The 27,408-nt window shown below is 44.2% G+C and overlaps 1 protein-coding gene across 1 annotated transcript; it reads left to right on the forward strand.

Moving 5' to 3' along the window:
• Window positions 1–310: 310 nt before the first annotated feature.
• LOC310957098 (ceramide synthase-like) lies at window positions 311–27,408 on the forward strand. Its single transcript, XM_083927529.1, has 5 exons — window positions 311–622; window positions 10,098–10,184; window positions 15,210–15,429; window positions 23,318–23,413; window positions 26,866–27,408. Exons 1-5 carry the CDS (start codon window positions 501–503, stop codon window positions 27,169–27,171), a joined length of 831 nt encoding a protein of 276 aa, XP_083783655.1. The 5' UTR covers window positions 311–500; the 3' UTR covers window positions 27,172–27,408.

Raw genomic sequence — 27,408 nt, forward strand, 5'->3', positions numbered from 1 at the left:
TTTTATTTATAATGTCAAATCATAACAAAAGTGATCTCAGGACACTTTACAGAGTAGGTATAGTATATAGTAAAGGTATAATTGTCGCATATTATTGGGTAATAATACCGTTATATAATTTCATTCATAATTTTTTTCCTCCAAAATAAAATCCCATGGGATCCACCGGAAGGGGAGGGGCTTATTTCGCCTCCATCTACCGGCTCCGGGTCAAGGCTTTTATTTTGACAGGGACACAACCGTTCGTTTCCTCGCTTTCGCTGCTGCCGCTGCCGCCGCCGCCGCTGCTGAGCCTCAGCAAGAGAGTGTGTGTGTGTGTGTGTTTGTGTGTGTGTGTCTGTATGTATGTATGTGTGTGCCGCTGCTAGATGGTGGTGGACTGTTCCCGGTGAAAAGACACCGACCCCCCGGCCGCGTTAAAATGCCTCATCGCCGCGTGTAAACGGGGAGCGAGCGAGCGTCTTGTCTCCAGGCAGGTTTAACGGAAAATAACGGGCAGGATGTTGCAAGTTTTAGCTTGTGGCGCCGTAGTTTTCCCCGGTCTCTTCTTCGCCTTCAGGAGGATCCTGCCGTGTGTGTTCAAACACTGGAGCGATGCCGACGTGGTGCTGGTCAGCGAGAGGTAAAAATAACCCAATTAAATCGGTTATTTAACGCCACAAACCGCGTTAAAAGAGCACTTAACACCGATGCTAACGTGTAGCATTTGACCTTGTTTGGTGGCTTCCTCTCGCTCAGTTAGCTAGCTAAGTGTTGTTTTTTATGTAATACCATTATCTACTGTACTGAGTCACCGCTGTGTGTATTTTAATGCCTTTTTATCCTCCTTTTCTTCATCCATCATACGTATTTATGTGCACAACGGGCACAGGGATATACCCAGAGTGTCTTTACAAGGATGATTTTGCAAAACATCACAGTTAAAACTATGGGTCCCCTGCAGGAGTACATCCATGCATTAGACCTGGATGGACATGCTAGTCTAAGTACTGTGTGTGCATGTGTGTGAGATTAGGCTGATTTAGAAAAGAACATCGTGTATCTGTGTTTGAGTGTTTAAAAGTTATGCTAACGTGCCTGTTTTTCAGGATCTGGGACACCGTTAAGATAAGATAAGATGATCCTTGTATTAGTGCCACAGTGGGGAAAGTTACAGTGTTACAGCGGTAAAAGAGGACAGTGCAAATACCAAAATGATCCATAACAGATGCAAAATATAGAAATATAGAATAGTACATGTACACAGTAAAGATACAAATGTACAGTTAACATCAGAAACCTTTTTTTGCATCCAACAGGGGGCCTTGTGGCAGATCCACAAAGGAAATGACATTTTGTGTTACCCGTGAACGAACCCTGAGCTCGATGCGTGTGTTATTATAAATCCTGTGAACAGTAGTCATTCAATCTGCAGCCTCTTCAGTAACTTTACCATTCAATTCAATTTTATTTGCAGTGTCAAATCATGACAAAAGTTATCCCAAGACACTTATAGAGTAGGTCTAAACCCCCATCTATGACTTATTGGTGATTTACAGAGACCCAACAATTCCCCCGTAAACAGCCGCAAGTCACACAATCTATAATAATAATAATATATTAATAATAATATATATTTACATTATTTATCCAGCAATCTTGTGCACACGGTGGCAACAAAAACCTTCCTTTTAAACAGGCAGGAGCATCGAACAAACGCCTCACCAGGGAATTTCATAGTATAACTAATTAATAATATAACTGTGTGTGGGTCAGTGTGACTCGCTCACATGTGCACAGCTCAGTTCAATGCTCATTTGTCCGCTGTCACTCTTGCTAATCCTCTCTCTGAGCTCTGGTCGGGGTCGACTGCTGAGTTAGCTATGCACTGGAAAACACTGAACCCTATACTCCTGAATAGTGCTTCGACTAATTTACTAATGCTCATCTGACGGAAGATGTTCTCACGAGCGTCCGCCGCCTCGGGGGGTATCACACTGCTTGTTCACGACTTAGCCCGTCTCCAAAGTCTACTGTATCTACTCTGACACACATAGCTTGGATCATGCAGATTTGATGTTTGCTGAAATGTCGTTAGCTCTTTTAAAGTCCATGTGGGGTTCCTGTGCCCTGTGTGTATGTCATCATAGGTCCTGTGTGTACGTTTTTATATGTAATAACCCCTTTTTTTAAATGCCAATGGGTGACTGGGTCGTTGCAAGACTTAAATATTGAGATCTTCGCCGACCTCCTCAGTTCTCTATAACAGCCTGTGGGCTGACGTCTATGTGAAGGTTTCAGGGCGAATTTTCCGTGAAACTCCAAATCATGTGACGTTTTGCCCTCGCCTCTCTTCAGCTTGTCTACAGCCAACAGTGATAGCTTAATGAAGGCCGCTAACATCAACAAACGACCCTGCACTGTCCACATATGCTGCAGCGTTGGCCCGGAGGTGGACTTAAGGCCTGTGGCTGACCTGACTGGTCCAGGATCCGACTCCCGGTGCAGGGGTTTGGGCTGGTTGAGGGTCCGAAGTAGTTATTGTGTTGTATCGGCACTAACTGATATTGCTGCGTTTGCGATAGTTTTTGGTTTTAGGTGTCCACAGGCAGCTCCGTGTTGCTTGAGACGCCTTTTATAAGTTCAATAAATGTTCCTTTTAAAAAAAATTGTCGTAACTCGTAACATTTGTTATCATCATTGTGTAATTTTTATTATATAAATTGAGGGGGGAAAGTAGCATCGGTTCCAAATATCGGCTCAAGAAAATCGCCGGACTGTATCGGTCGTCGGCTAAGGTTGACGAGAAAAAAATTGGTACGGGCATCGGCCATAAAGAACCCATTTCAGTCAATCCCTAGTCCGCAGGCTGCCGACTGACCCGCTGCAGAGTGTGTGCAGTGGAGTTACAGCATTAATGGACTCTATGTTGTGGTGGTACAACAATAACCATTGTGTTGATAAAAAATCCTAAACCCTGACATGTGAAATATACATGTCAGGGTTGTGGTTTTGTGGTTTTGCTGGCTAATATTAGCTTGCTTGCTAATGCAGCCAAACTGCTAGCTAGCTGACGTAGCAAAATACTGCCTTGAGTGGATAACGTCAGCTGATTCATCCAGATCCCTGGGGCTAATCTGACTCGTTTGGCGCAAATTAAATGCGTAGCAAATTACAACTAGCTGGCAAACGTTAGCTTGCTTGCTAATGGCTATGGGTGCGAGCTAAAAACATGGGTTTATGTCCTAAAACCATGGATCCTACATACATCAAGATGACCAGGGTTATTCTGGTATTCAGTGTTTGGTGCGCTGTAACTTTTTAGTGGAGTGAAGATTATTTCATCAGTTTTATAAATTGTAAATAGCATCCTGTATTTCCTGTATAAATATTAGTTCAAACAACTGACTGTTGAATAAGAATCCTAATCCTCAATCAGCACAGAAAAAAGATAATCCCCACACAAACAGTTGTTGGGAAGCAGCCGAGAAAGCCTTTTCTCTTTATGTGTAACTGGTTTTATATTTCTAAAAAAGTTACGGTGAGCCGTGAGACTCTAATGCTCAGAACAAACAGTTTAAAATGACAGAAAATAGGGAGAAAACATCGCTATTTCTAACACCTTTGGGACAAAAATATATACATTTTGTAGTTAGGAAAAGACCAAACCATATATCTGTAGGTCTGTGACTTGTAATAATGTGCATTGCTGATATAATTATTTTGTAATTAAGCATTTGGTCACTATTTCCTTAAAAAAGCAACTTCAAATTGCTTTTCTGTGCGACCAAAAGTCCAAAACTCCAAGATATTCAGTTTATTATCAGATAAAATAAAAAGAACAATTGAGAAGGAACTAGGTAACCGTAGACATTGGGACTTACTTAAATCATTAATCAAATACCAGAATAGTTTCACATTCATTTAATAAGTAAGTAACTAATAGTTTCAATCCTAATTGAATCCACGCATCACATCGCTCTTATCGCTCGGAACGCGTCGCCCTAAGCGACATCGCGTGTCATTGCGTCATTTACATTGATTTTGAATGGCAGCTTGACGCTTTCATCGCCTCCATTGCTTTTGGTGTGGATGCCCGGTAACACGCAGGATGAAAACCCCCTTGGTGATGACTGCTTAACACCAAATGTATAAAACCAACTAAAAGGATCTCGTTTAGTATCAAGGGCAACCTTAGACTTCACAAAAGATTATAATGCTCAACATCATCACACTCTCAGACAGCTTACGAGTCTCAGGGCCACAGTAAATGTATGCCTTTTTAAGTTTCACACAGCAGCAGGGCTCTTTATTGGGACTTATAGAGGGCGAAGAATGATTTCTGCTTCTGCCTCACAGTTTAATCAGTGAATGGGTCTTACACGACCACCAGCCAAACACCTTAAGTTGACATACATTTATATTACGTATATGACCTCCCCATGAATTAAAAGGGGTATTAGGTCCACCTGATAATATGGTGGAGACGACGCCACAATATTAAAAGCTTTAAAAACGACCACACTGCTGAAACATTCATTCATTCATTCATCTTCAACCGCTTATCCCGGGGTCGGGGTCACGGGGGGGCTGGAGCCGATCCCAGCTGACATCGGGCGTGAGGCGGGGTCCACCCTGGACAGGACGCCAGTCTATCACAGGACACATAGAGACGAACAGAGACAGACAACCATTCACACCTACGGGTTCGCATCCCTGCCTGGGCCATTCCGTGTGGAGTTTGCGTGTTCTCCCCGTGTCTGCGTGGGTTTTCTCCGGGTTCTCCGGTTTCCTCCCACAATCCAAAGAAATGCCCGTGTTAGGTGCATTGATGACTCTAAAATTGCCCGTAGGTGTGAATGGTTGTCTGTCTCTGTTGAAACAGTAGGTTTCTCTCTCTCTAGAGCTAATATTTACCATACGGAGGGAAGCACCTTTCGGTTGATTTAAAAGAATTGATACCATTGTTTTTTCCTTATTTTGGTGTCTGTTTTGGTTGCTGGTATAGTCACGTGTCCACGGACAAATTAACATTAATACAGAACGAATTAAGAAGGGCGTCGCAATTGGGAAGCCAGGTGGTATTTAAAAAAAGAGTCGATTAGCAAAAGTACCCAGATAATTGTCTAATTGATTAGTTGTTTATTTACTACTCCCAAAGTGGTTAAGGAACACTGTTAGTGATGTAGCTGCATCCATTTGCATGATTGAAGGGCCGCGATAGGGAGAGAGAAAGAGAGAGAGGGTTTCTTCTCGCCGTGAAATGCACTTTACCCCGTTTGCTTTTTTTTCGCCTCTGCTGTCACTTTTCCTCTCGCTCTGCTGCAGCGGCAATGCAACTAAAGATTACGTAGCCCGTTTACTGGAGGAGCTGAAAAAAAAACTACCCCTCCTGACTGTCAGACACTGTGCGTGTGACAGAACATGAAAGAGCAAGTCGTCCGTGTATAACGGGAAGACTCGGTCATAGTGAAAAGGAAGCCGAGGTTGTTCGCCGGGCCTGACACAGCAGGAAAGAAAAGACAACATTGCCGAACAAGGCTGCAACACATTCTTCCCTTTTTCCCCTCCACACGCTACTCACCCCATCAACCTCAACCTTTCATCAGCAGAGAGAGCGAGGGGGGGTTATTGGTGGACACACAATGAATGGGCTGTGTAAAATCTGGGTCTTGTGATAGATATGTGACCGTACAGCCCTAGAAGGCAGCGAGGCGTGGGGGTAAAGTGTGTGTGTGTGTGTTTCTGGGGGTAGAGTTCGTAGGGGAGAGACCTAGAGAGAGAGGCCAGTTAGTCTTTTCCAACTCAGGCCTGTGGTTTTGTAGTCGCCGGTCACGTGGCCATCGTTGCCGTGCCGATGCCGGTGTCATGGCCGCATTCCCATGGAGATTGGAGCGAGGTGGCAGCAGGTTCAAGCAGGAGAACCTCACAAATGCACTCTTTGTTTCTCAACCTTGCCGTTTGCGACACACGATTAAAAGAAGAGGAAAGAAAGCCGCTTTTATTGGCCTTGTAAAGCTGGTCATTATTTACAGCAAGACTAAAAAGTCTTAAGCTTTTCTTGGGCTGCGGGGAACTCAGGTGTCGTCTCGCTTCCTGCTCACTGAGACCTGACCCGGGACCCGAGTCGTACTGTGTCCAAAGGATATTCTCTCTTAATCGGATCTGGGTATGGTCCCAGTCGCTAGGGTCAGGGGTTTTGTGCCAATATGTCAAAATGACATGTTCTGCTGCCAGTTCAGGAAATAAATCACATATTTGGGGAGCAACTTTTGCCCCACTGAATAGGAAATTTCAGTTTTTCAAGTTTTCCCATTTTAATCATTTGTAACTATAGTAGATTTTGTCATCAGAAAGCGTGTCTATGGTGGACAGATATATATATTCATCCATTGTGTTCCTCAGTTTTGTGGATGACTAAAACGTCTGTTAATTTAAAATAGTACTAAACAAAACATAGAACAATGAAAAAGAGGGTTCATCCTCTTGGGAGCATTAACTGGCCTATCCACACATGTTGATACGTCTTGTGTACGAAAGGTAATTCTGACAATTCAACAAAAATTCAGTTAATTGTTTTTGGGATACCGTGTCAAACACAAGTCACAATAAGACGTGATGGCATATGTTCATTGGTAGCGTTAGGAATCAGCCACTGAGGACAGTTAATGTCTAACCCACACTTTCATGGCGTTCCAACATGTAATTTTTGAGATATCTTATCAACAAGCTCGAGCAAAGAGCATTGCTACCAGGGCAGAGTCTTGGTAAATGATTATCCTTCTGACCTGTCAATTTAAACTTTCAAGCCCCATGATTCCTTCCATATTCATGTCTCCAGGTCCGGCTCTCCTATAGGTCAGGGGTTCCCAATCTTTTTCAGACCGAGGGCGCACCCCAACTGTGCGTCCGTCCCGTGCCCCGTGCTTTGTAGCACTTGTCCCCCTGTCCCTCTCCTCAAGCGGCCCAAGCCTGTTTGTACTCACACTACCTGGGCCTCTGCGAATGCTTCTTGGACTTGGACTTGGTAATGGACTTGTACTTATATAGCGCCTTTCTAGTCATCTGACTACTCAAGGCGCTTCACAGTGTCTGTCACATTCACCTGTTCACACAGACATTCACACTGATGGTGGTGGACATCTACAGACCATCTAATCTGATCTAACCATTCACGCCACATTTACACACCCATGCGCAGCACGGGGAGCAATTCGGGGTTCAGTGTCTTGCCCAAGGACACTTCGACATGTGGACCAGGGGGAGATGGGGATCGAACCACCAATCTCTCGAACAGAGGACGACCCACTCTGCCACCAAGCCACAGCCGCCTTGTTGCTGCCTATACGTCATCACACCGTAACACGTCACGCGCATTGATGACGTCATCGCCATGCATGGCTTTGTTTCCAGATCTTTCCGTAGACCTCAGAGTTTTTGTGCGTCTTGTCGACTGTTTTTGAATCTTTTCATCGACCAAATCTGCAGTAAACACTCCACCTCCGCATCACACCAACATGAACCTTTCACCGCCATTGTTGTTGTTAAATGTCCGCGCATGGTCCCTCCTTCTTTTTTCTATGTCCCAACAGGCGCATATAAAGTGATGTCAGAACCGCCGTAGGCCTCATGCTTGTACACGTGCGCACGCTCGTGCCTGTGCAAACGTGCTCTACAAAAGTCCACCTCTCCCAAACGGGCTCTTGCCGGCAAGCGGTTGCACTCACACTGGTCAAACGAACTAGACTTTAGCCGTCAAACGCCCTGAGACGAAAAAGCGACCCATTTTGGATCCTGACCCTAACTTTGTGTCCTGACCCTAACTTTGACTGCTATAGGGGTATTTATGTACGCAAATAGGTTTAATTTCCGGTGTTGAATTGATAGTCCTCGGCTCAAATCTCTTTAGTACTGTCCTAGCACAGTACTAATCTTAACCAAGGCCTACAAACCACAAGAAAATGTTTGAAAAATGATTAGTTGTCTTTCCCACACAAGCCTCTGATCTGTAACGAGCAAGTGCTGAGTAAAACGTCTTACGAGATGCTTCATCACAAGGTACCAACCTTTGTTTGTCTCTGTTCATTTGCTGTAGGTGGTGATGAGGAGGTGGTGATGTAAACCAGACCCACAGGGTGCAGTGAAAAGCTAAAAACATTTAAATACAGTGGTGCGTTAAAGGGCCGCCTGTCTATTATGGCTGCGGTGAGTGTTGGGGAATAAATTACATGTTTTCTGATTTCAAAGCAGCTTAATGTCAGTGCTGCCAAGTTGGAGAACAGCCAGGGAGAGAGCTTGTGTGAGCAAAAGCAGCCATTCATAGTTTGAACAAATTGGTGATATAATTCAGTGTCCTGTTCAAAATGGTCAGAAATTAACCCCATTGAACCCTTAGAGAGGAAACAAATCATCAGCAAGCAAAGCTTTTTCTTTCAATACAGCCACAGAACATCCAGTCAGTAAGGTCTTTTCAGGTATAAGTTATTATTTAACAAATCTGTTTATGGCTGACCCCTTTTAGTTTATTAATCAGTCATTTTGGTCTCAGTTGACTAAGATTTTGTTAGTCTATTAGTCATGTTGTTATGCTTTTTGTACCTCTGCGCCGTGATAGCCATGCTCGGGGTCATTATGTTTTCAGGTTGTCCGTCCGTCCCATTCTTCCGAACACGATATCTCTGGAACCTCTTTAAAGGCTTTTCTTTAAACTTGGCACAAACATCCACTCAAGGATGAACCAATAACATTTTAGAGGTCAAAGGTCAAGGTAGCACGTCTGTCTCTTCCATCTTTAGTCCCTCTGGCAGGTTAACGCAAGGTAAACACATCACAACACAAACGACCTCTTGGACTCAAGGATGAACTGATTTAGATTTGGAGGTCAAAGGTCAAGGTCACTCTGACCTCACACAAAATACAAATAGTTCTAGTTTCATGCTGCGTGGCTTATTTCCAAGAAATTTATGAGCACATCTCTGGTAGGGCTGCAACTAAGGGTTATTTTTGAATGTCAATAAATCTGACGATACTTTGTCTTTGGTCTATAACGTCAGAAATGGTGAGAATTTCAGTCTTTCCCGAAGTCCAAGACGACTTTCCAAACGTCTTGTTTTGTCCACAACTCAAATATATTTGTTTACCGTCGTAGATGAGGAAAGAAACCATAAAATATTTACCTTTTAAGAAGCTGGAATCAAAGACTTTTAACTTTTTTTTCTTAACAAATAGCTCAAATGGATTGACCCTCAAAGTAGTGTAAGATTAATTAAATAATTGACAACTTATTAATACACTAAATTTTACAGACCTGTTGATTTAAACCCATCATTTGAGTCGATTAAGTATTTCTAAATGTCATAGGTACGTGGCTCTCCAGTGCACTCTTAAGATAGGTGCCGTGCCTGTGAAGGTCATGTGTGTCTTACGCCGCCTCACACAGTGACACTTCTAATAGAGACCTACCAAGTTCTCCTATGTCACGGGTCTATTTATGGCCGAGGAAAGTCGAGGTCAAGCACGGCTAATCCCTCGATGGTACACTGAACTTGAGTTGTTCACCTGAAGGGACACTGTTTCTAATCTTTGTAAATATGATTTTGTTGGACGCCGGTTTTGTAAGGTTGTACTTTGGCACAGCGGTGCTTTGAGCTACGTGGCTACGGTCAGCATGCTAACACGCTCAGAAAGAGAAGGCTAACATTGGCAGGCATAATGTTTACCGATGAGATGGTCACCATCTTAGCTTAGCGTGTTAGCATGCTCACTATCAGACCCACATTGCCAGGACTAGCATGGCTAAAAGCACAAGACATACCACCCTAAAGTTAAATTAAAGCTGTAGCTGCCCGCAGTGTGATTAAATCTGGGTTAGACAGTTTATTTTTTGTGATGTTGGGGGGGATGCGGAATAATCTTCTGTCAAGGTTGAGAGAAAACTAGATATCTGCACCTTCTCCTGGCCTGTGACGGCCGGCTCTGGCCAATCACAGGTCAATTCAGGGACCGAGCAAATCTCCCTATTGGCTCAGAACGGAGGTCCCACTCTGCTTCAAATTCTGGTTTGTTTTGTTTGTTTGTTATGACGTTTCTCAATCTTTTTATGCGTCTCTCTCTTTCAGACTGGTGTCCTCCATCCATGCCGTCATGGCAACCACGGCGGGAGTCATCGTCGTGTCAGCGTGCCGGGGCAGCGTCATTAACGACAGGTCAGACTTGATATCGTTAAATATGTAAACCATTACACCTCTGAATCCCAATGATTTCATCACACATTCTCATCTGCTCCCATCAGGTCCGTGTCAGAAGGTTGAGTTTGATTAAATCATGAAAGAAATGTGAAGGGACGTCCCTCTCTGGCTGTAACTTCAGTATCAAACACCCCACACACACACACACACACACACACACTAGGGCTGGGTATGCTTTAACAAATTACCATACCAATACCAATTAAAGTGATACAGATACTTATAGAGTACATCATTTGATACCTTTTTTTTTTGCTCTTTGGCACGCTGAACTGCAAACTGTCAAATAGATAGTGATTAACTCAACCACTCCACAGACTGTATGGGCTGCAGCTGCTGCAGTAGCAGGCCAATCACATGTCACATTAAATCGAACTTGCGGTTGTTGGCTGCAAGCAAAAATATACAACTAGTCATTTTAAGTGTACAAAAGGGATCAAATCTAGTTATTGTTTGACTGGAGAATTACCAATACTACTCTGTAACGGGTACCTTAACCCCTTCAACGGTCCAACAGTGCCTACATCGGTATTTTTGCTTATTGGGAAGCACCGTTTATAGTTTGTGAGATAAGCTCATTTTGATGGTTTTAATCTGTAATTGAAACCGAGGTTTTGCACCTGATATCAGATTTCTTGATGACGTCATAACAAGCGAACAACGTGATGACGGTCCAGAGAGCAGTCGTAGCTTTCTGCTGCAAAAAGAATGCATTTGATATCGTTTTTTTTTCCAAATTTTGGGTTTTTTATACAGGATCGTGTAAACGGCCTTCCGTGGCAGGTCTGTTTTTAGAGTGGTTAAAGGTTTTAAGTACCGATACCCTGCTCTACCACACACTGGAGACGCCTTTCAACGTGAGGGTGCCTGTGGCCCAGAGGTAGAGCGGGTCATCCTCCATTCGAGAGATCTGTGGTTAGATCCCCGGTCCGCATGTCAAAATGTCCTTGGGCAAGACACTGAACCCTGAATTGCTCCCCTTGCTGCGTACGGGTGTGTGAATGTGGTGTGAATGGTTATTAGATGGTCTGTAGATGCCCACTGCCATCAGTGTTAATGTCAGTGTGAATGGGTGAATGTGACAAACACTGTGAAAGCTCCTTGAGTTGTGAGAAGACTAGAAAGGTGCTATATAAGTACAAATTTTACCATTCAGCGACGTGAGAAAGTTCTAGCAGCCTTGTGTCTACAGTCGGTTGCACTGGGATGCAAACAGCCCGTGCACCTACACTTTATATATATATTTATATATTCTTTTCACGGACAGTCAATTCTTTTCATCCAAGCTCCGCCTCTGCATCAACCACCTGGCAGCAACTTAGGGTTAGCATAGCGTTAGCCTCCCAGTGCAGTTTAGGGAAGTGTTGCGCTAAGCTAATGCTAGCGTATTAATCCTACTGAGTCAGCAGCCAGACCCGGGCAGGCCCCAGTTTCAGGCTGCTAATCTCCACACCACCCCACCCTCCCCTTCACCCACAGGGCTTAAGTCCTCCACAACGCTGCTCAGTTCTGCTGCCCTGTGACGTGCACACGGCCCGGAGCTTATGAGACACATGCGCCAGAGTCAGACCCATGAATACTCTAATACTAAATCACAATCTGTCACTTTATTTAGCCCTCATTGCCTCAGATGCAGTAATTTTTAGCAAGGTTTTTGCAGGAAGCGATATTCTGAACGGCTGAGAGCACGGTGTCACAAAAGTTTATCCTTTCAAAGTAAAATTCTGGTTTAGTTTTGTCCAACGTTGCATCGGTTATACCTCCATCTGGGAACGCAGCAACATCACACCCAGAGAAATCAGATAGGGCAAGAAACAGACAGATGTTAAACAATATCCCAGTTCCCAGACCTACTGCCTGGTGGAAATTTGACCCACCGCTGTTGTCAACATTTTGTGTGCGCTCACTAGAGCCCAGCGGGTTGTTTGAGGCCATTGCTGATATCGATAGTTGAGTCTTTGGCTGATACATATTTTTAAAGGATACCTTATCCCTATGCTGTCTGTTATTCTATTGTCAGGACTACACAGAATAAAAAACATGCATGTTTGGTGGTGTCCCTTTGTTATTTAAGTTTAATTATTAGTGTTTCAAAATGATTGTGTCAAATGATTGTGTGCCATGGTGCTCTGCCCTGTTAAAGAGACTTCTCTGCGGGTTATTTATTATTGTAACTGTAGTAAGAAGGGTATGCAGTCCACTGGGGTTAACTCTCAATACATCCACAGCTTCCTCTGGTTGTAAAGCTCTTTACAGCAAACAATATTATATATTTTGCTGCCCTTTAAAGGCTAACAGCAATTCGTTCAGCTATGCACCGGTATGACGGTATATGAAAACTGAATATCCTACAGGAAATTTAAACCCGTTTAGCAGTTAATCCGACTGTGACAAAGATATTTACTGAGCATAAAATAAGCTTTGTCATTGTTTCAAAGCTAGTCAGGGCGCAGCATCAGTGTCGCTCTCCTGTTTCATTGTGCCTTCAGCGCATTTACATGAACAACAATAAATTTAAGGGCGCAAACGTGGCAGCTCGTGCAAGAACTAGAGATTAGTTAAGTACTTAGTGTGTTTCTAGTGCTTTTATTGTGAAAGGTACGAACGGAAGAAGCGGAGCTGTCTGCACGGCGTTTGTCGACGTTGAAAGAGTCGAATAGTTTTCAGTCTGATCCACGGAGGTATGAGGTGTGGTAGCACGGCTCTGCGTTGTTTAACCTATAATCCTCATAAGTAAACAACACAACGTGATCGGTTGATGTCTTTATTCACGCTGAGAAAGTTTAGAAAATCTGTGAAATACATAATATAGTTAGTGGGAACAGTCCCAGCCTGGTCAGATGCGTACATGAACTGATGAAGCCTCTTGGATGAGAGGTGAAACGTCTTCCTAGACAAATAACCAAGTCCAGTTGCTTTTGACTGAAATTGCTTTAGGGATAACGACGACCTGGACACATGAGAACTGTTCAAATTACGTGCAAATTAATCCCGCGGAAAAAAAAGGCCCCGTGCGTAAAGGCCTTTGATGTGCTTCTGAGCACAAACAATGAAATAACATAGGACATTATGGCGGACTGTCATGGACCTTCAAGGGGAATCTTTTGGTATTGTGTTAAGTGAGAAGAAAATATGGACACGGCACACCTGGACGGGCACAATCATTGGTACACCGGTTGGGAACCACTGCTCTAGACTACTACTATGTATTACGATGTATGTTGGTATGTAAATATATTTCTATAAAGGACGTTTCTGGTTGTGCTTACACAACATCTGTATTTTCCATTGCCTTTAACACCATATAAGCTGCAGAATTGACTTGTGTCGCCTTCCTTCTAACCGGAGCGGTTTGTTTTGCCTTCTTGCTCTTAATCTCCATTCACTGACCTTAAGAGCTGGAGAGCCCAGTCAGAGGTCGGAGGTCAGTAGCTCAGCGCTGCCCCGCAGCTTTACTCCGTGCTGTCCACATAATTAACCATCACGGTAATCGGGCGCTCATTAGAGTGCTGCAGCCATCCAAGCAGTTTGTTATACTATACTTACATAAGCCTGCCGTTAAAGCCTCTGCACGCTCATGTGAGCGATGTAAGGCATATAGGTCAGATAAGATCTTGTGTGTTTGCTTGTACTGGAACTAAAGGTCGTTCCGTGTACCATCTACGCTAATACTGCTTAATCATTATCTCATCGTAGACTGTGAGCGGGTCAGCTTATCTCACCGTATACTGATAAATGTTGAGTGGGGCTGTATCAGTTCTGGTCAAAATGTCTTGACACCATTGAGCGTTTGCTTCGTGCACACAGGCATCTGGTTTATGCAGTCGGCCATGGTGAAGCACATTACATTGTTTGTCTGTGAAAACACTTATTTTATCTCATCTTCAGCCTCTTATCCGGGGTCGGGTCTCCGGGGGCAGCAGCTTTAGCAGGGGACCCCAAACTTCCCTTTCCCGGGCCACATTAACCAGCTCTAACTGGGGGATCCTGAGGCGTTCCCAGGCCAGTGTGGAGATCTAATCTCTCCACCTGGTCCTGGGTCTTCCCCGAGGCCTCCTCCCAGCCTCCTCTTATTTTAATTACTCAAAATATAAGGTGACTAAAAATGGCAACCATAAGTTTCTCTTAAAGTTTAGTTAGTTAGAGCCCTGCCTAGTTTAGCATTCAGCGTATTGCTGACCAGAGCCATACGTCATGGCCTCTGTGGTCTTGTGAGGTTTCCACAGCGAAGTGGTTTACCGCACATTACATGTTTTCCTCATGTACTGTAACGTTGATGCATTTGACCATCGTTGTCACACGGCAGGCTTCATTTCACAACCACAGCGTTTTTTCCGTCAGAAACCTAATTGCTGGGTTTTCTTAAATTCTGTAGTATTTCATTTCACCACATTTCGCTTGATGTGATTTACATCCATGTCCCACCTCCCTCTTCTTGTGCTTGTTTGTCTCATGGAGTAACTCACGCTTTGGTAGCGCTTGGTTCGATGCAACGGATCTCCTTGTCATGTTCAATAAATCAGTCATTCTTTATTTGTAAAGCACTTTTCATACATTTGGTACAGTAACCCCCGCCCTTCTTACATATTCATTCATTCATTCATTCATTCATTCATTCATCTTCAACCGCTTGTCCCTGTCGGGGTCTAGGGGGGCTGGAGCCGATCCCAGCTGACATCGGGCGTGAGGCGGGGTCCACCCTGGACAGGACGCCAGTCTATCACAGGACACATAGAGACGAACAGAGACAGACAACCATTCACACCTACGGGTGATTTAGAGTCATCAATGAACCGAACACCTGCACGTCTTTGGACTGTGGGAGGAAACCGGGGAGAACATGCGAACCTCAAAACCATACATACATATAGTATATTCATATACAGACATGCTTAAGGCCAATCATTAAAAACAGGAGCAGAGGGAGCCGTTGAGTTCAGATGCAGAGTATTCACATGTATTTTTTTTTTTGTTCTTCCTCAGGCACTGGCTGGCCACCTACTTTGTCATCTGGTTCGGCGTGCCGTACATGACCTACGACATCTTCGCCATGTACCTCAGTCACTACCACCGCTTCCGCGTCAAAGGGCACGAGGACTACAAGCAGCATTCACTGAGGACCGTGAACTCCTTCGTCCGCAGAGAGTTCCTGCTGGTGTTGCATCACATCGCCCTGCTCACAATCCTGCTGCCTGTCACACTGGTGAGTAGGAGAGGGGAGGGAGGGAAGAGAGAATAATGAGGCGGTGTCGATGAGGGTGTCCTGTCTTCACTTAAGGCCAATAATTAAGATCCAAACTGAACGTAATGCAGGTTCTGGTAGTGACGGATCACTCGCCTGCTGCAGTAGCTGCCGGTAGGAATCACCGTCTTTCAGAGTTGCTGCTAAAACCATAAGCATCACAGATCTTCATCTGCGCTGGGATTACCAACTGTTTACTACGATTGTCGTTGATCTCATTGGGTTGTTCGACGTGTGACAGTGACACCAGTTTTCTTCATTGTTTGGGTTTTAATTGTTGCTGTGAAGTAAATGTATTTGAGTGGGATTCTGCTTTCTAAAGCCATGATTTAGATCATTACTGGTGCTTTTACTGTAAGTTTCCCAAAACAAGTACATACTAGTCTTCTTTCTTAAACATAAGGGAAACATTTGACTTTAGGGCGCACTCACACTGTCCTTCCGTCCCGTGCCCCGTGCTTTAGGGTCCTTGTCCCCCCCTCCAGGCCCGTTTGTACTCACACTACCTGGGCCTCGGCGAATGCCTCTTGCTGCCTATACGTCATCACGCCGTAACACGTCACACGCATTGATGACGTCATGGCGATGCGTGGCTTTGTTTCCAGATCTTTCCATAGACCTCTGAGTTTTTGTGCTTTTTGTCGACTGTTTTTGAATCTTTTCATCGACCAAATCTGCAGTAAACACTCCACCTCCGCATCACACCAACGTGAACCTTTCACCGCCATTGTTTTAAATGTCCGCGCATGGTCCCTCCTTCTTTTTTCTGTGTCCCAACAGGAACACAGGAAATGACCTGAGAGCCGCCGTAGGCCTCGTGCTCGTACACGTGCTCGTACACGTGCTCGTACACGTGCTCGTACATGTGCAAACGTGCTTTACTAAAGCCCACCTCTCCCAAACGAGCCGTGGACGGCAAGCGTGTCGCTCCTAGACTCGGTTCGGTTGCACTCACACTGGTCAAAGGAACCAGACTTTAGCCGTGGAACGTGCTGGGGCACGGTACGGATGGACAGTGTGAGTGCGCCTTTATTTGCATAATTTAGCTTTAGAGTTTAAACTAGTCGATCAACAGAAAATCATTTCATAATCGATTCATTAATTAGTTATTTTTTAAGCTAAATTAAATCAAAAGTTGTGTTTTTTATGTTTTGGATTTCCATGATAGTAAACTGAATATATTTTTACAGACCAAACAAGGAACTGTCTCAACATTATTCTTTTTTTTCTAATATTTTATAGAACAAAGGAATTAAAAGGATTACTGGTGCTGTTGACATCACACAATGCATCAGAGAGAGGTTGTGATAAGTCATGTGTTCCTTCTGTACCGTCCACTGCCAGTAATGCGTTCTTAGTGTGTGTTGTAATTTGGTGCACTGTTTTCAAATCAATCTTTGCTTTAAGCTGCATTATCTCCTAATGATTACTTAAGTGGCCACAATAAAACTCACGTGATGCCCACTGTCCCGCATTACCAATCAAATGAGATGGACTCTGAGGCTGAAATGCAGGGAAGATTCACTACGTTTGAATTCATAATATAACGTCTGCCAGGATACCCCTCTCTTTTAACCCCCTGCTTTCTGTAAAATCTCGAGTCTTAAGGGGTTCGACAACTGTTTTGCTCTCCGTTAACCAAAATAGTCCAAATTAAATTAGGGCGTGATCACACTGTCCCCCCGGACCACGACCCGGACTTTAGGGTTCTTGTCCCCCCTCCCTCTCCCCCCCGCGCCCCAGCCCCGTTTGTACTCACACTACCTGGGCCTCGGCCAATGCTTCTTGCTGTCCATACGCCTTCAAGCCGTAACACGTCACACGCATTGATCGCGTGTGTGTGGCTTTGTTTACAAATCTTTCCACAGACCTCGGAGTTTTTGTGCGTCTTGTCGACTGTTTTTGAATCTTTTCATCGACCAAATCTGCAGTAAACACTCCACCTCCGCATCACACCAACGTGAACCTTTCACCACCATTGTTGTTGTTGTTAAATATCCGCGCATGGTCTGTCCTTCTATTTACATGTCCAAACAGGCGCACATAACGCTACTGCCGTAGGGCTCGTGCTCGTGCTCATACACATGCGCACGCTCGTGCTCGTACATGTGCAAACGGCTCCGCTAAAGCCCACCTCTTTCAAGCGGGCCGTGGCGGCCCAGCTGGCCCCAGTTGAGCGCGGAGCGGGTGCGCTCACACTACTTAAAGGTACTAGACTTTAGCTGAAAAACCGGTTTTGGCCGCGGCCAAAAGGACAGTGTGATCACGCTCTTAGGTTGTCGCTCCCGTAGGGTAAAGGTCTTCACACTTCTTTACCAAAGTACTCGTTGGATCACCGAACGGCCTCTATAACTTTCCGAAACCAACAACCCTTCGCTGCAACTTGTGTGAAAGTTTGCGTGGATTTCCTTCTCACATCTTTTTTTCTACTTCTGCACCAACACTGAATACCTTTGAAGTAAGACTGTCCCAAAGCACGTGCGGTTATCCCCATGGGAACGTGTCGCACTCCTCCCTTTACAGCAGACTTTTGACCTTTTTTGTATTTGTATTTATTTGTTCCTTTCATGAAAATGCCTGTTCATTACCCTGTGCACACTGATACATTCAATTCACAATTACATTTACATACATTTAAACATTTACATGAATGGAAAGGAGCAGATAAGAAGAATACAAGTCTTATATTTGTTTTCAACAGAACACAAACATGTGATGGCGTCCCCTGATTTCCCCGACCCTCGCACAGTTCTCACCCACTTAAATACTCAACCTATAGAACAGTTTACACAACACATACATCCAGCTAGTCCTCAGGTTTATATGATTCAATATGTTTAGTTAAATACAATCTTTTATATTGAAAAATATTCAGCCGACTTTTGAATTCATCCTCCACAGTTTTACACCTTTAACAGACGAGCACATTTGTTTTAATGTTGTTCGTGCACACGCGGATGTTTAAAGTCAAACTTTCTCCTATGATTTTTATTCTCTGATGTAAAAAAACAACAACTTTTGTACGTCCTCTGGTAGGATTCTGTTTCTAGCTTTAAACTTTACCAATAACGTCTGCAATTCTATGATGTTTTTGAGTTTAAACAATCCTGATTTAATGAACAGTGCATTTGTACGCTCTTGAAATGCAGCTTTGTGTATTACTATTATTATTATTACCTTCCTTTGGGGTATGCTTTCTCGAGCATCAGAGGTCGATCACACAAATGCGTCAGTGTACATTGTATAACTAAATTCCCAGTGCTTAAAATTTGCAGAACTGGTCAAAGGCTAACTATGAAATGTGGTCCATTTAACGTGGTTCGCTCTGCTCAGGCTTCAAGGTAGTAAACGTCAGGAAAAGGAAGGGAACAGTAATCGAGCAATGACTGATTCTTTGAACAAATAGCAACAAAAGATATATTTGTAAGTGTGCAAAGGGACACATACAATAAGAACGGACAGGACGAGAGAATCAAAGGTGCAGGTTGTTTCCAGAGGCAAATCAAGGACTAGGCAAAGATCTCAGTGTACAAGAAAGCACAGGGAAATTATTTAAATGGATGAATATGCAGCCGGTTTCTAAGCGAGGGCGGGGGAGGAGGGGGGCAGGCGACACAAGAGGGGAGGTACAGTGGACCATGATGACTTTTAGCGCAGGTATGAACGGCAAATTGGAAACCTACTGAACTGTTACACCTAAGTTCACTTTGGGCACAGTTTGAGCTGTAAAGCATGAGCAATGCCTTATTCTGATGTCAGTGTGGAAACTTCACTTAATACTTTATTGGAGTCGTATACAGAGCCTTTAATTTTCTCTCTAAAATATAAATTTGATCCCGCACTTGATGAAAATTGTTATTCTGCTTTCTCCGTCTGAGTATTTATGCGCCACAGAGTTTACAGAAAACGTGTAGCGCGGCCGCTCTCCTCTCAAAGTTGTATCCGAGGTGAGGAGGCCAGGTGCAGTGGAAACCCGGCCCTTTTGTTTGCAGTGGCAATATGAGATCACATTACCCTACATTATTCAGCTCCAGCTGCAGCGGCCGTCCTCCTCTTCTCTCTAGACTCTCCACCCCTCCCTCTGAGTCTCCTCTTGTTCCCTCACTCATCAACTTTATGCCACTCTCGAGCCAGTGGAGTCATCCAGCGAGCCCGCAGCAGGAGGGAAAACCTTTTAAGTGAACTGAACCATAGAGTTAAGATGATGTGTTGATTGAATGTTAATTTACACAATTAAGGATGAAATTAGGGTGGCAGCTATTTGTAATCGAGTATTCTACCGATTATTCCAACAATTAATTGAGTAATCGGATAATAAATCTATTATATAATTATAATTTTGCGTAAAAATGTATAATTTGTGTTGTTTTGGTGTGCATCCGCAAAAACGCACCCTGTGGAGCGATGATCCCTGCGCTGAACAGACCGCATAACGCGCAAGATTGGAATTAAACGAATCATCGAGGCAGAGATTTTGCCATTTTTGTAATCGAGTGTAAACAAGTTACTAATTGTTTCAGCCCTAGATGAAATAAATGTTATATTTTGAGAACTTATGGGGCTAATTTCATAAAGACCTTGTTGCTCCAAAGGCAGGAACACACCAAGACAACCTAGTTTTTTACAGGGTCCCGCACCGTTGGTTCAGTCATCCCTTATCGGCTGTTTTTCGGCTGATTCAGCATGTTGAATCAGCTGTGAAGCCATCGGAGCCCCTCCAGTGAGAGAGGTAACTGATTGGCTGTTCAGTCAGTGCACGGGAAAAGAAACGCAGGAGCAGTTTGTCTAAGTGCAACTTTTTGGGCAAGACACAGGAGGCGTGAGGCGACTGTAGAGTTGGGGGAGAGTTGGGATAGGACTGGTATGACGTACACCTGGACTTTTGGTTTGCTGTTACACCTAGATAATGCTAATTTGGACTTTTTCCCCCTGACCTCTACAGCCAACCGTCATTTACCGATCCTTAACCCTCAGTTCACCAATCCAGACCCAGATAAACCTTCTCTATTCGGACAGCTGCGGACTGGTACAGGCCGCACAGCCCCGGTGTTGCTAATCACTACAACCATGTCATTACATTTTAGCCAAGTATTTACATTTAAATGATGGTTACATCATCACAACGGTTAGTCAAGACTGCAAATATGTATAGATGGAACCTGATCAGTGTTTTAGCTAGTGGCAAATCATGTAAATGCATCCTAACGTGCACATGTAGTAGAAAGTTCAAATGAATCCTTGGACACACAGTAAGCATTAGACACTAGTGACCACAAAGGCATCTGTTGTTCACTGTGGCTGCAGGCAAACTAGTGTTCTGCGGCTCAAAAATCCGGTCCGTTTTAGCCCATTCAGACATTTCTCACATCACAATTATAAGATCAAGGCTCAAGACTGGAGACCTTGTGACCAATCCATGTGACCTTTGTTTGTACTCTAAGCGGCATCTACGAGATACACTCAACTCAACTGGTGTTAAATATGTTCAAGGTAACGTTTAAAGGATGCCGTCTCAAACGTGCATAGACAAAGGTAACACACACCCATGACAGGTGGATTTGGGATGAGGTAGCCAGGTAGTCGGTTAGGTGTTGGTGTAAAGTTCCCCTCTGTGGTCTCAGTCGTTCTTTCATGGGCAGATGGCGAGACCATGTCTGGAGCCACTCATGCTTTATTCATCATCAGCGCACGGCCGAGCTAGGCTACCAGTCAGTGCTTGTCTTTTGTCTGGAGTCTCTTTATCCATCCAGACTGACTCACCTCTTCTAGGATGGCCCTCTCTAACTACACAGCACTGTCCATTGGTCAATATTTGAAAGCTTCATTCATTACTTATGTACAGGACATTACTCCCATCTCTGCCCTGGCTCGCCTCACGCTGCTTGTTTGCCAATGCGAAGTTGTGGTAGAATAAGGCTGCCTGTATGGTTACAGCGTACAAAATCAAATGTAGGAATTGTCATACCAATATCCGGGAGAGACTTTTACTCTAGGTGTCCGTCTTAAATTTAATCCACCTTTATCTAATTTAGGATTGAAACATGCTCGGTGCATCTGTGCATGTGGTGTGAACAGGATATACTTTGATACTCGATAAAGAAACTACCAAACTTTGGTTGACTTTTGAAATTATTTAATGGATAATTAAGTGAAATATTCATATTTACTTTAGAGTTTATAACGTGGTGCTACACCGGCTTGTTGCGGGAGTGGGGGAAGGAGTGGGGGAGGGAGGGAGTGGGGGAGGGAGTGGGGGAGGGTGGTTCTCCATTGTGAACCAGTCTCCTGTTTATTGGAGTTGTCGGGCGACCCTCCCTAAACTCGTAAAGTTGGGAAATGTCACACAAACGTGTCAAGTTAACAAGGTATTTGTATTTTAGTGTTTACCGGTGACTAAATACATCACTTGAATTGGACCAATAACAAAGCCACTGATGATGATGTCATCCCTTGCCTTGGTTCAGACCATAGACTGTATGGTCCCGATGGTCTGGGGTTATAAGGATCCATTTGTAGCATAACTAGCCACAACTACTTCCTGTCTGCATCCAGAGGGAACGTTAGTTGGTTTAGTTGAGTTGACATGTATGGTTCTTGTGCAGGGGCCCAGTTTGATTACATTGTAGCCAGTCCAGTGTCACAGGGACCACTTCAAAGAAGGTTGTTGCCATTTGATGATCAGAAATGAATGGAAAAGCTGACTACTTTTTGCGCTCTGGTTAACTTTAACAGGGATTGAATCATTTAATCCGGCAGATTTTTAGACTTTTGAATCGCTATAGGATTGAATGAGGTCATTTCGTGGGGGTTGTCCACTACGCCGCCGCCGCTGCAATTTATGGATGCTAATGCTGCAGCTGTAAAATGGCGTTACACTCTCCTTCAATGACTCATTCAATGTCAGATTTTGATCGATTAGGTGTGATTCTTGTTAAAGTGACGTGTTGGTGTGGTGGTTAGCACTGTCGCCTCACAGCACGAGGGTTCCCGGTTCAAATCCCGGCCCTTCTGTGTGGAGTTTGCATGTTCACCCCGTGTCTGCGTGGGTTTTCTCCGGGTTCTCCGGTTTCCTCCCACAGTCCAAAGACGTGCAGGTGTTCGGTTCATTGATGACTCTAAATCACCCGTAGGTGTGAATGTTTGTCTGTCTCTGTTGGTCTCTCTGTCCTACGATAGACTGGCGTCCTTTCCAGGGTATACCCCGCCCCTCCCCCATGGAAATCGGTTCGAGTGCAGGCTTTGTCAGACTGAAGATAGAAACTGAGGGTAACTCATTAACAATTCTGTCTGACATCAGGTGATGCCATCCCAGCATAAATAGCAAAAAAAGTCACTCTTTTTAGGAAATGTTGCGAGTAACCAGCAGCCACCACCTTTATTGGGCTTTTAGAGACCATCCCTCCCTCCCTCCCTCCCTCCCACACCCCTCACACAGCAGAAAAGGAGGCAAGCTTGCGGAGCCATTTTGGCCTTAGCTTTGTTGTATTGACATCTCTCAGGTGCACTGAGCATCTAAAGTGCTGCTGTCGACTGATAACTGAAGAGGAGGCTGACGAAATCCTGTCCAAGCCTTCCTGCTATAACCAAAGCGCACTCTCATCCTCTCTCCACAGATATTAAACAAAACATTAATATAGAATATGATATAAAGCTAACCACACCTTCAGTCCAAATCTATCAGAATCAACCTTGAGAAACGTGTGGTTACTGCACCTTGTCTGTTGACGCCTCTCTAAGCACATTTCCACGGAGACTGTCCCAGAAATTGTCCTTGAAGGCCAGCTGTGTTTTTTCTCCATGCCTATGTTTGTTTGCTCACGGCGTGCGCTCTTGTTTGTCTGTTCCTCAGTTCTTCAGGAGGGAGCAGGGGGATTTCTTCATCGGCTGCCTGTTTCTAACAGAGCTCAGCACACCCTTCGTGTCCCTGGGGAAGATACTTATTCAGGTGAGACAGCAATTACACATTCACCAGATGCATCCTGGGAAGTCATACACCTGTCATGTCCTGTGTGCTGCTCCTTCTGTCTGAACATTTTAAGATTGGCCACAACTACCCGCTCAGCTAGCAGGCACAAATGGCATTGGAAACTATATCACACACACACACACACACGCGCACGCACACACACACACACACGTGAACTTCAAGGAGTACTTCACCATTAAAACGACCATTTGTAAATCACTTTTGCCCCGACTTTCACCTTGAATTTGTGAAGAAAACTCGCCTCCTAAGGTCGTCAAAAGTATTGTTACATCACTACTTCTTCAGTATCACATTTAACACAAAGAACTATACAATCTTAATTTTCCGTTCAATAGTATCGAAATTACCGAAGCTACAAAAAAACGAACACAGATGAGACAGCGTAGATTAGCGCCGGTAGCATGCAGCTAACATTAGCTCATCAGCTCCTGCGGCTGCACTCTGAGACACCGTGGTCACGGCTGTATTCAGAGATTAGGGCGAAACCGCAGAAGTGTCACACCCTCCTGTTTCTCTGAAGTCGCCAGTGTGGAAATATTTTCCCTCGATGAACGGCAAAGCGTGGGGCTTCATGGTGCGTTCAGGTACAACTCAGAAAAACGTAAACTATTGTTGTTAAGAACAAGTGACTTTTTAGAATCTTTTTGCCACGGTATCTAAAGAGGTACTGAGTATTGTGCTTTTCTACTTGTTTGTATCAAGGTTTAAAATCGGTTTAGACCCGGTTTTAAATTGTGACATCTTTAATACCTGCACGCCAGATTTCTCTTCTGGGTCCTGAGATGAAAAAGTTGGGGAACCTTTTGTTAAATAGTAAGGTTTTAGAGAAAGTGCATCTGTTTGTGAAGTACTGAGCGTACGACTGGTTAAATGAGAATTGATTATTCTGCACAAGTGGTGAGACTGTGTGTAAACAGATGTTTATTTGTTAAACGTGTTAAATATGGACTCCTATTTTCTTCAATGCATCAAGACTTTTCAAGATTCAAGATTCAAGAAGCTTTATTTATCCCGAGGAAAATTACTGTGCAACAGTTTCAATACAAAGGTGGGAAAGGGTCAGAGTAACAATACGCATAAACATAATCAAATCAAAATAAAGCTAACGTCAGATAAATCAAGCAATTAACTAAGTGTGACAGAGTGCAACAGACATTGTGGTTAAACGCAGGTTTATACAATATACAACAACATGCAGCGTGCAGTTTAACAGCAGATTGAAATGAAATAAGTACAAACTAAATAAGTGAGAAGGAGCGATAAGTGATAACAGTGTTAAACGTGTAGCAGCATTTCCTACAGAACTAAGTTACAGTAAAGTACAGTGAAGTGTAGCAGCAGTAAGTTACAGTACCACTAAATAAAGTGATGATTTTTTCCGTTTTTTGAGTTTCCGTTCACCGTTGAGACGTGCAACAAAAAGTTTTCTTCACAAATTTCAGGCCACGCTCTGAGAGTCATTAAAGATACAAATGGTCATTTTAAAGTTGAAGTACTCCGTGAAGCCGTTTAGCATCAATTACAGGTCTCTGCCAGGGAAAAAGAGAGTTATTCCCCCTACTCAGGTGATGTGCAGGGCCGTGCATCATCAAAAACCTGAGTATCTCCATTTCAGTGGGGATTCAGCTTGTCACTGTATCATCAATAATTAAGGTGCATGGCTCACCAACAAAAAAAACCCACATCAGTCAGTGGCATTCAGCTGAGAGGCCCCGGCAGTGTTCACTCTCCCTGCCTCTTAACCCCTTAACAGCGGCTAATGCCCTCATTAGTCCCACTCATACAACGGGCGTCACATCCTGCGCCACGACGAGCATGCGTGGGCTGCACAGTCAGAGGCTGTGTGTGTGTGTTTTAGTACAGCTAAATCTAAGAATAGAAGAGCCTTAGTGTGTAGCCCAGTGAAATCAGTGAACCGTGGGCTTTCAGGTCTTTGGTGACATCTGGTGTCGTCAAAGACAAAGAGCAGAGCCTCGAAAACACTGCCCTCCTTCAGTCCTGATCAGCACTCACAGACCTTTTTACTGCTCTCAACAGCAAAGTCAATACGAAGAAGATCATAGAACCACATGTTTTAAAGTATGTCTGTAAAGAATGGTGAAGAGAGAGCAACGAGACCTGCAACTAACAGTTATTTACGTCTGTTGATGATTTTCCCCAATTAATCAGTTGGTTGTTTGGTCTCTAAAGCGCCCGGAATGACCTCCTCCAAATGCTTTGTTTAGTCCACAGCTCAAATATGTTCAGTTTACTGTCAGAGCAGGAAATAAACCATAAAAATTCACATTTAAGAAGCTGGAATTTTAAAAAAATGACTCAAACCGATCAATCGGTTATCAAAAGTCACATAGTTGACAATTAATCGATGAATTGTTGCAGCTCTTGTACCAATAGCCGTTGGGGTCCAGGAATTAAAATCTCAAAATCGAGTTGTGGAAAATAAGTGTGATTTTACTTTTCTATTTAAAAAAGAACTAATAAAAACAATAATTCACCATTTTATGACATCAGGCAGTTTTTTGGTCTGAGCTTTAGCTGATGAACGTGCACGTAACGTTTAGCATGTTAGCATGTTAGCAAGCTTTCCGCGACTTTAACTGTGCTACGTCAAAGTTGACTAAAGTTGACACAATCGTTTTTTTAAATGCTGCTGTCACCAGGTCTTTCAGATGTATCCATGACGCTCAGCGTACAGCATTAGTGTTAGACGGATGTTGTCAGTTAACCTCTTAACATCCCCACGGCTCGCCGACTTTGTCTTTCAGAGGTTGTGCAGAAACACGATCTAAGGAATGCACCCGTACTAACCATGTCATGCTAGCTTGTCGGGACGAGGGCTAAATAACGCTCCACAGTAAGGCAAGATCTTGGCGAGGGAAAAAACTGCCATGGTCCCAAAGGGTTCCCTTAACCTCAAGATATCTGAATTAAAGTGGGTTTTATGGGTTCCCACAGGTCTCCCATTTACGGACATGTTGCTAACAGTAAACCGCTAAAAGTTTCAAACAGAGTAATGACTAAACGTTAGCTTGTTAGCTTAAAATGAAACAATATATTGACTCACCCCGCTGTACCAGATCATTGTTGTCCCTTCATGTGAATTACCGAGACGTAGGGTACCTGACGCTTGGATTGGCTCCAGGGATTTAATGTCCTCTTCATGCACAACACTGCACCCACAAATCAACACGATATCATGAATGTAGCAGTTTATTTTGAAAACGGCATATTGACATGAAAGCTTGACAGGCCTAGCAACAGTAACCGGGGGGAGGCGGGACTTAGCAAAGGGTCAGTTAACACAGTATATTTTTCAAGTCACTGCTTCTCTAAGTGCTACTTTTAAAAATGTTCTCATCATCCACCTCCTCTTTCTATCCCTCCCTCACTTTTGTTGTCTCCTCCACCAGCTCAGCCTCCAGGACTGCTGGCTGCACAAGGCCAACGGCGGCATGGTACTGCTCACCTTCTTTATGTGCCGCATCGCCCTCTTCCCCTACATGTACTGGGTGTACGGCCGCCACTACGCCATCCCGCTCTACAGCGTGCCCTTCCACCTGCCGCTGTCCGCCAACCTGGGCAACTTTTGCATCCTGGCGCCGCAGGTCTACTGGTTCGTCCTTCTCTGCCGAAAGGGCTACCGTCTTTACCGGCGTAGCCGCATGCCAGACTCGTCTCCTGCGGCCGCCGCCATTGACAATTCTAAGGATGATTGATATCCAGTTCACGATTGCTCGCTCAAGCCGCACACTCAGCTACTAACGCAACTACTTCTGCAAAGGCACTAGTTTGACTTAACACATTTCAAACCCCACCATTGTACTGTAGTACACCAGGACTGCCTGCTCTTGTCCCACAACCCCTGGGCATTTTCCGCACACTTTAAAATCCTCCGTTACGAAAATCTGCTGCCTAAGTGGACCTCTTCACTGATCCAGCATTACTACTGAAGT

The sequence above is a fragment of the Echiichthys vipera genome (assembly GCF_963691815.1).
Source record: "Echiichthys vipera genome assembly, chromosome: 14".
NCBI classification, from domain to species: Eukaryota; Metazoa; Chordata; class Actinopteri; order Perciformes; family Trachinidae; genus Echiichthys; species Echiichthys vipera.

What these genes read in the sequence shown, in the direction of transcription:
- LOC310957098 (XM_083927529.1), top strand. Translation starts at nt 501, where the DNA reads ATGTTGCAAGTTTTAGCTTGTGGCGCCGTAGTTTTCCCCGGTCTCTTC. An exon ending in TCCTGCTGCCTGTCACACTG is followed by an intron (nt 15,430 to 23,317) that starts GTGAGTAGGAGA and finishes TCTGTTCCTCAG; the next exon opens with TTCTTCAGGAGGGAGCAGGG. An exon ending in TGGGGAAGATACTTATTCAG is followed by an intron (nt 23,414 to 26,865) that starts GTGAGACAGCAA and finishes CTCCTCCACCAG; the next exon opens with CTCAGCCTCCAGGACTGCTG.